The sequence below is a fragment of the Cheilinus undulatus genome, linkage group 6 (assembly GCF_018320785.1).
Source record: "Cheilinus undulatus linkage group 6, ASM1832078v1, whole genome shotgun sequence".
Lineage (NCBI taxonomy): Eukaryota > Metazoa > Chordata > Actinopteri > Labriformes > Labridae > Cheilinus > Cheilinus undulatus.
Genome location: NC_054870.1, coordinates 52,170,230 through 52,179,371, shown reverse-complemented (window position 1 = coordinate 52,179,371; position 9,142 = coordinate 52,170,230). Strand labels below are relative to the sequence as shown.

Here is a 9,142-nt window from a genome sequence, read left to right as displayed (position 1 = left end):
TTTACCTCATATTTTGACTGTTAAAAATCATGATTTTGAATTTTATCTCACATTTCGACCTTTTTCAACTCCTAACTTTATATGATTTTTAATTTCATTTCATATGTTGACAAGTGAAACTCATGATTTCGATGTTTACCTCATATTTTGACCGTTAAAAAATTGTGATTATGAATTTTATCTCAGTTTTTGACTTTTTAAATTCATTGTTTCAGTATTCTATCTCATATTTTACCTTTTAAAAACATTAGTGTGACTTTAAATGTCATGTTTGTACCTTTAAAACTTCTTAGTTTGACTTTTTATCTCAGATTTTGAATTTTTAACTTAAAAAAAGTTTTTTTTTTTTAGTTTTTTACCCCTATAATTTATTTCTGGTGAAAATAAGGTTGAAATTTATGGTTAAACATCGACCCTGGTAGGCCCTTCGATTAGACCCAAGTTCAGAATCCGGCCCCTGCTGTGATTAAGTCTGACACCCCTGGTCTAAAGTCTGGACACGTCCCTGCTCTAAAACACAGATGATGATAATTGTCTTCATCCCGGTGTTTCTTTAATTGATGATTGGTCAGTAGTGTATTATATAACAGCCACACATCATTTACAGTGTGCAAAAAGAGGAATTAAACATGCAAAGTGTTTGACATGAAGTCTTTGTACATAAAAAGGAAGCTGAGGCCGTCTTTGCTGCTCTTTAAATCCGGTCTCAGGGGTCTTTAATGTAAAACAATGTCAGTGGCTGCCTGTTCAGTCCGTTCACATCGATGCAGGGGTTCAGCATGGGGAACAGCGGCTCTGCACACTGCACACAGAAGGAGTGAAGCAGACTCATCGAATCAGCGTCATAGAATGACAGCTCCCCCTTCTGGAGGTTCACCAGTATGCCCAGCTTCCTCACTCTCCTTCCCACTGACAGCTGCTTCTCCTGGGTGTCATGGCATGCCAGGTACTGGCCGTCCCCGTGGTAGATGCACCAGGATGTGCTGTTTAAGTTAAGAGTTGATGAACTCTGATTGGTGCTCTCTTTTCTGACATCCGCCCCCGTGGTCACCCCGGTCAGCCAGTACGGTTTCTCCTGAACTATGACCTCCCAGTAATGTTGACCAGTAGTGAAGCTCTCCTGGGCGAGGACGCTGTACTGGGAGTCATAAGGCCGGAGGCTCATAGCTTCACCGCCCGGCTGTCTCCTCCAGAACACCCGCCTCATGTCACCGGATATTTCCAATTTAGGATGAGCCGTGCTGCAGTCCAGAGATGGAGAACTCAGATCTGCAAATAAAACCCCGCATTCAAACAGAGATAAAAACATCATCATGAATCAGAGATAACAAGAGCTCATTTTAGATTAAATACGGGCCGATTCTTCACTAACATGACCACATTCGAGGGAAGTGTTGGGACAGAGCCACAGAGAGGTCGTCCACCAGCTTCTCCACAGTTCTCATCTTCTCAGGGTCACACAGGGATCGGTCTACTTCCTGGATCGGGGCTAAATCCAAAGGGTCGCTGCAGAAACAGAATCAGCGACATTCATTGCAAATCTACAGACAAAAAAATAAACAATGCAAAGTGATGCAAATAAAACAAAATCCCTGCAGACAGATTAGAACAGGGGTGTCAAACTCAAGGCCTGGGGGCCAAATCCAGCCCGTGGTACAGCTATACCTGGCCCACCAGATGATACCATATTTTTATCATAACTGGCCCACCAGTATGAGTTCTGCAGATTTCCTCCACTTTAAAAAGGTAAACTTAGCCCTGATGATTTAAAATTTCCTTGTTAAGTCATAAAAATGGAAAAAAAAAGAGTTAAAACGCATAGATAAAAAGTCTGGAATATTAGAAAATAAATTCTGTTTTAATTTCATATTCTTAATTTTAAACCTCACAGTTATGACGCAAAGTTACGGTTTTAACTTTTTATTTCATATTTTGACCTTTTCAATTCACAATTTTGACTTTTTATCTGTTTTTTTTTACTTTTACATCCTCAATTTTACATTATTAAGTAATATTTTGACTTTCTTAACTCACGATTTTGAATCTTTTCCAACGTTTTGACCTTTTTTATCTCATAATTTGACCTTTTGTATTCTCAGGTTTAAACTTTAAGTAATATTTTGACCTTTAAAACTCAAAATTGTATTTTTTCATGCTTTGACATTTTAAACTGATGATTCTGAAATTTATCTCACATTTTGATTTAAAACTCACGATTTCAATTTTTTATCTTGTGTTTTGACCATTAAAAGTCATGATTTTAACTTTCTATCTCATATATTTGCCTTTTAAAGACATTATTTTCACTTTAAATGCCATGTTTTGACCTTTTGAGCTGATAAGTTTGAATTTTTATCTCTGATTTTGAGCCTAAAACTTATCATTTTGCCTTTTTTTAAAATCTCAAAATCATTTATCATCAATGCTAAGGTTTTTTCCCCCATGATGCATTGCTGGTGAGAGGTTGACAGTTAATGGTAAACTGTCTGGCCTGGATACAGCGGCTAACCCCTCCATAATGATCGCAAACCCATGCTGAAGCAGAGCAGGACGACAAAACTGCCGCTGTGGCTACATCTGAGCTAATCACTCCACTAGCAGCCGTTGTAAACAACCACTCACACAACGACTAACCATGACGACCAGCCATGACTGGCTCCAGACCCCTGCGACTCTGACTGAGATAGGCGGTGTAGATCCTGAATAGATGGAAAGCAATGTTTGCCAAGTGGGAAGAAGTGGCGACAAAGAAAAAAACATGGTGTCAAGGTCTTTACACACTGAGTCCGTTATTTTTGGATGCGTTTTTATTTGTCTTCACAGCAAAAATTTGTAGAATTTGGGAAATTGTTTTGTACTGCAAGCCCATGACTCTGTCACTCCTTTAAAATCCCACCAGATCCATTCTGACAGAAAGCTTCATACAGCACCTGATCATGCGTCATAGCGCTGATCCAAATTAGAGAAATAGAGAGAGCAACTTTATAATTCAGTCTCTGTCGTGACCTTTGAGTAGGTTACAACTTATGCCTTATCTGTCATATTTCCATGGCTGATATCCTCATAATGACTGAGCAAAGTTTGGTGTTTGAAGTGAGGTTTCAGTGCGTGAGGGTAGGTGCATTTCTGTGCTTTGTTTTTTACCACTTTTGGTACTCCCACAAGCCAATGTGGAAAGCATCAAGCAGGAACAGCACATGTTCCTGCCTTTCCTGATCCTACAAGAAAAGCCAGAGGAGGCCGAAATGACATCGATTAAGACAAAGCAAAATAAAGAAGTAGTTGGGGTGGAGGAGGGTTAAACAAACAGGCTTGCAGAGGGAGCGGCGGAGCATAGAGCAACCCACATACTCAGCTCTGCTGCTCATCCCACAAATGCATGATCCTTACAAATGTGGCATCATTTAAAAGGGTAATTGTTACGGCTGCCGCCGTCTGGGAATCTTTACCTCCCTATTTGAGTGTGTGTGTGTGAGTGTTCTTGTTTGCCTGGCACTCTGCGATTTCTCAGGTTGCCCCTGCTGCATAGGCTTAATGCAGTGATTCCAGCCACCTGTGCAGAAGAAGCCTGATTGGCCTGGAGGTCCTGCAGCCCAATCCACCAACCAGAAGAGAGTGCAGAGGATAAAATGAGCCAGCCACCAGAGGACAGCAGCAAGCTGTAACCAGCCAAGCTCACGTGCCTCTTGCTAGTTGACATTATTGTTAAACTATTGTATCTCTGTAACTTTGTTGAGGCACTAGTCTTTTGTGGTTTTTGTATAGCCTAATTAGTTACCTTATACACACACTTAGTTTATCTGTTGGTTTGTTTGCTGTTTTGTAATTCCTTTTGTTAATTAGGGTAGTTAGGTTTTTGGTTGCTTTTGTTTGCTAAAACTCAGTTAGTTTAATAACTCTAGGTTAGAGTCTCTTTTTGTTCTCGTTTTCCATTTTGCACAGCACTCATTAGCCCTTAGGTTGCTTCACTTTTGTTTGTCAAACCAACTTTACTTTTGTTAATAAATAACTTTATTTAAACCTTGAACATCTGGGGTTTTTTTATGTTACTTCCCTTTCCCCTAGCGAGCTGGTTGTAACAGTAATAAACAGGCTTTCCAAGGGTATAAGATTTATTACCAAGAACTGTTATTACAACAAAGAAATAATCTACCAAACACAAATTTCCTTACTTTTAGTGCTATGTTTATAAGTGCTTAACAAATGTATTAGACCACCTGTCATATTTGTCTCAGAGACCATCCAGCATCATGAAGTGCTTCAATGCGGACTCTTTCATTTTCAGTCAGCTCTCCATGTTTTACCATTTTGAACAGGAATGAGGAATTTCAAACTGAATTCACCCAAATTTGAGCCGGCTCACTGGGCTTCTCTGAGAAGTCAGAAATGAATCAAGCATAACATTCAACCACTAAAACTCATTTTTCTGTTCAGGAATGACAGTAAATAACTATAATTTGACATATTAATCAAGAAATATTAATGTGCTTTACTATTTTTTCAGTTTTTTTGTAAATCAGTAAGTTTGAAAATTTGCAGAAGAAATCCTGCACACTGTGTTAGCAGCACCAAACATCTGCAACATTTTGATAATAAACTTAACCAATTCTCTAATGCAATTTTTTTTTTGTTGGCTGACAATCTCTACGCACTGTTGTGTTTGCACAAAAATATTGGCATACAAAGTTTAAATCTTTGGTACTGAAAGGTTTCAAATGGTTTTGTGCAATGTGAAATGCTGCCACGTTTCTTTTTTTTTTTTTTTTTAGATAAAATCCTGCTGTTATAATGACAAAAATATTCACAACATTTTTTAGCAAATCACGCAACATTGCCATTGTTTGTAGAAAAACCCTGCAACAGTCTAATTATGCAAAAACATCAGCAACATTTCGGCAATGAAATGTTGCCAGTGGTTTTGTGCAATTTGGAAATCCTGCACATTGTTGAAAAAATTGGAAATGTTTTGGTTAAAAATATGTTGCCAAAGTTCCATTTAAGTTTTTTCTGTGTTGCTGGTGTTTTGTTTTTTTTTAACGTTTCTTTTACAGTCAATGTCCTGCACAACCTCTACATTTATACAAAAACATTTAGACGTTACTGTACTGACATGTTTTGTTTGTGTGCACTTTAGACAGGAGTTTGTTTGCCTTTTTCATAATTTAAAACAATATGTTTCCAGATATTGGCTGCCCATGACTTACATTTTAATGTCATAGTATCAAACATGTACCAGTATATGATGAGATAGTATCATTTCACAGTTTTAAATCCTGAAATCATGACATCCCTACCTGTAGCTTGAGGTCAGAGGGTAGAAGGATTTGACACTCGGGGCAGAAGAGAGGGCCCTGACGGTCCGACTCATCTGTCTCCCACACGGTCTGGATGCAGCTGAGGCAGAAGTCGTGACCACACAGCAGCGTGACAGGATCTGTGAAGACGTCCTGGCAGACGGGACACTTCAGAGATTCCTCCACAGTCCCCATGGCTCCTTTCTCTCTCATGGTGCAGCTGCTCGGCGAGCTTGGAGCTCCTGGCCTCCAGCTCATCAATGTTTCACAGCAGCTCCTGGGCCCTGGAGTCAGATTACTAAAGAGGAGCTGATGTTTTCCAGCAGCGTTTCAGGCCATTGACTCTCAGGAGAACAAACAATGAAGGGAACATTTCCAACACACTGGATTAAAAGATTTAAAATACCAGCTCTATGCAGAGCCATGAAAAATTCAAACACAATGAAATGAGGATCTTTCCATGCTGTATATACTGCATACTATCAAACAACAGCTACAGCCATACCTGTATAAAACATGACCATACTTCAGCAGATCGCCGCCTGATGCTACAGTGGTTTAAATTCTTCTTTATTCTCTAAACCAGTGTTACTCAACCCTGCTCAACCAAAGAGCCAAATTGTTAAAAAAAATACCTTTGCAAGAGCCACAATGTAAGTGGTGAAAAGTGGCAAAGGTGGCAAAAATGGTCAAGAAGCAACAAAAATGGGTGAAAATGGCAAAAATGGGGAGGAAAAGGTGGAAAAAAGGGTCTGAAAGTAGCAAAAATGGGTGAGAAGTGACAAAAAATTAGTTACAGGTAGCAAAAAATGGTCCAAAAGTGGCAAAAACATGGCAAAAAAAATGAGTAAAAAGTGACTAAAATGGGCAAAAAGCAGCCAAGTGTGGTGTTTCATGTTGTACATTTTGATTTATTTTGTTAACTTCCGGTTTCCGGAGTCACTCCTGCTGGCCGCTAACTTTCATTTGTGTTTCCTGAGGCAATTCCCCCTCCCCCCCGGGTGCTGTGGAGAGATCACACCTGCAGCGAGTTCTCATCAGAGGGACTACTTAAGATCGGCTGCAGCTCTCCACCAGCGCCTGAGTTTTGACTACCTTCCCTCGCGGTAACCTTTGCTCCAGGCTCACACACTCTCTTGAGAATCCTTCAGAGAAGTCTCCAGAGTTTACTATTTGATCTTTGAGTAATTTCCAGTGCTTGTGTTTTTGTGGACTTCTTATAACGTGCCTCCTCCTTTCTTTTCCAGTGCCTCACTCCCCGCTCACTGCAGCCAGCTCCAGCACTCTCTCCCCCCGGACTCTTGGACTCACATTCCTGATTAGTTACCTGTGCTAATAAATACTGTTTAAACTGCTTTTCCGCCTCCGCATCCTGGGTTCTACTACACCACTCACACAACAGAAAACTCAGGCCAGAAATGGACCCAGCGGACCCGGATTCAATCAAGACTGCAATATCTCACCAAGGACAACGCCTCGGACAACATGAGACTATGTTAAAAGGTATCCTGCAATCACTACAATCCCTCAGCACCCAGGTCTCCAGTATCTCCGACCAATTACTCACTGCCAATCAGCCTCAGTCCTCACCACCAGAGCCTGCACCTGTTAGCAATCAGCCACCCTTAGCAGATCCCACACCTTCCCCCCCTCTCCACCTCCTTAGAGAGCCTCAGGTCCCCCACCCAGATGTCTTTTCAGGAGAGATAGGCAAAGCTCGAGGATTTTTGTTACGTTGCTCTTTGGTATTTGATCAGCAGCCCCTTAGTTATCCCACAGACAGGGCTAAGATAGCGTTTGTGATAAATTTGTTACGTGGTCAAGCCTCCCGTTGGGCCACCGCTATTTGGGAGCGGGAATCCCCTTTGTTAGCATCTTTTTCTGTGTTTTCCAGTGAGTTGTGTCGCATATTTGATCACCCCCTCCAGGGCCAAGAAGCAGCCAAGCGTTTATTTTCCCTTTCACAAGGTTCTAGATCCGTGGCAGAATTTTCCATAGACTTTCGTATCACGGCTTCTGAGAGCGGGTGGGGGGAAACTGAACTCAAGGGGATTTTCCTTAGAAGTTTGTCAGAGGAGTTAAAGGACGAACTAGCTTCTAGAGATGAACCTGATTCCCTTGAGGGCCTCATTTCACTAGCTATACGCATTGATAATCGGTTGAGGGAAAGACACAGAGAGAAGAGCCAGGCCAAAGGCCTTAGATCACGGACCTTGGCTCCCCCTTCTGGTCAGACAGGTTTCCAACCTCCTGTCACACCTAGACCTCCTGTAGAGTCCCCCTCGTCCTCCCAGGAAGAACCCATGCAACTTGGTAGAGCCCGTTTAACCCCCGGTGAACGCCAGAGGAGATTTAATCTCAAACTTTGCATTTATTGTGGTCAAGCTGGTCATTTTCTCGCCTCCTGTCCGGAACTGTTAAAAGACAGGGCTCACTCGTGAACCAGGGCACACGAGTGAGCCAGACCAATTCCCTTCCTGGCCCTCCCCTACGTTTAGCAGTTCCAGCTAGCTTAGTGTGGGAACACGACTCAGTGCCCATTCAGGCTCTCATTGATTCAGGGGCCGACGACAACTTTATTCAAGACAGCCTCGCGCAACAACTCCACCTTCCCTTAGAGCCCTTAACCACCCCCAAGACTGTCACGGCCCTTGACGGTAGACTTATCGCTAAGGTTACTCATCGCACTGTTCCCATCACATTAATCATCTCTGGTAATCATCGCGAAAGCCTCCAGCCTTTTGTTATCCCTTCCCCTCACGCACCGGTGGTGTTAGGTCTCCCCTGGTTACAGCTCCATAACCCCCAAATCAATTGGAAAACTGCTACCATCTCTAACTGGAGCATTCATTGTCACTCCCACTGTTTACGTTCCGCCAATCCTCCTGTTCACCACCCCTCAGTCACTCCCTCGCCTCCAGATTTAACTAACGTTCCCTCTGAGTACCACGATCTCGCTCCCGTCTTTAGTAAAGAGTTAGCTGTCTCTCTCCCTCCGCACCGCCCGTACGACTGTGCGATTGATCTAATCCCTGGCGCCTCCCTGCCTAGTAGCCGCCTTTACAACCTCTCCGTCCCCGAGAAGGAGGCCATGGAGGCGTACATTCATGACTCGTTAGCCTCCGGTCTCATTCGTCCCTCCTCATCTCCACTAGGGGCAGGATTCTTTTTTGTCAAAAAGAAAGACACTACACTCTGCCCGTGCATTGATTTCAGGGGACTTAATGATATCACCATAAAGAACAAGTATCCTCTCCCCTTAATCGATCCCTCTTTTGAGCCTCTGTGTTCAGCCAAGGTTTTCTCCAAACTTGATTTCAGGAACGCTTACCACCTTGTCAGGATCAGAGAGGGGGACGAGTGGAAGACAGCTTTTAAGACTCCTATGGGACACTTTGAGTATTTGGTCATGCCTTTTGGTCTTACGAACGCCCCAGCAGTCTTCCAGGCCCTAATTAACGACGTGCTCAGAGACATGCTTAATAGATTCGTGTTTGTCTATTTCGATGATATACTCATCTTTTCCCACTCCCTTGAACAGCACCAGCAACACGTTCGCCTAGTTCTCCAGAGACTGTTAGAAAACAGACTATATGTGAAACCCGAAAAGTGTGAGTTCCACTCTGACTCAGTCAGCTTCCTAGGGTTCATCATCGCTCAGGGCCAGTTACAGCCAGATCCCGCAAAAATCAAGGCAGTGACAGATTGGCCCATTCCTACTAACCGCAAGGAGCTTCAGAGGTTTCTGGGCTTCGCCAATTTTTACAGGAGGTTTATTCGTGATTATAGCAGGGTAGCAGCCCCTCTCACTAGGCTCACCTCCCCTAACTCCCCCTACCGGTGGTCTC

The 9,142-nt window shown here is 42.7% G+C and overlaps 1 protein-coding gene across 1 annotated transcript; it reads right to left on the bottom strand.

Moving 5' to 3' along the window:
* Positions 1-547: 547 nt before the first annotated feature.
* LOC121511479 (tripartite motif-containing protein 14-like) lies at positions 548-5,572 on the bottom strand. Its single transcript, XM_041790203.1, has 3 exons — positions 5,295-5,572; positions 1,373-1,506; positions 548-1,269 (listed from the first exon to the last, which is right to left on the bottom strand). Exons 1-3 carry the CDS (start codon positions 5,366-5,368, stop codon positions 707-709), a joined length of 771 nt encoding a protein of 256 aa, XP_041646137.1. The 5' UTR covers positions 5,369-5,572; the 3' UTR covers positions 548-706.
* Positions 5,573-9,142: the final 3,570 nt, after the last annotated feature.

Coding starts and splice junctions, on each gene's coding strand:
- LOC121511479 (XM_041790203.1), bottom strand. CDS start 5,368: ATGAGTCGGACCGTCAGGGCCCTCTCTTCTGCCCCGAGTGTCAAATCC. Junction 1,507..5,294: donor CCTCTGACCTCAAGCTACAG/GTAGGGATGTCA, acceptor CTGTTTCTGCAG/CGACCCTTTGGATTTAGCCC. Junction 1,270..1,372: donor CTTCCCTCGAATGTGGTCAT/GTTAGTGAAGAA, acceptor TTTTATTTGCAG/ATCTGAGTTCTCCATCTCTG.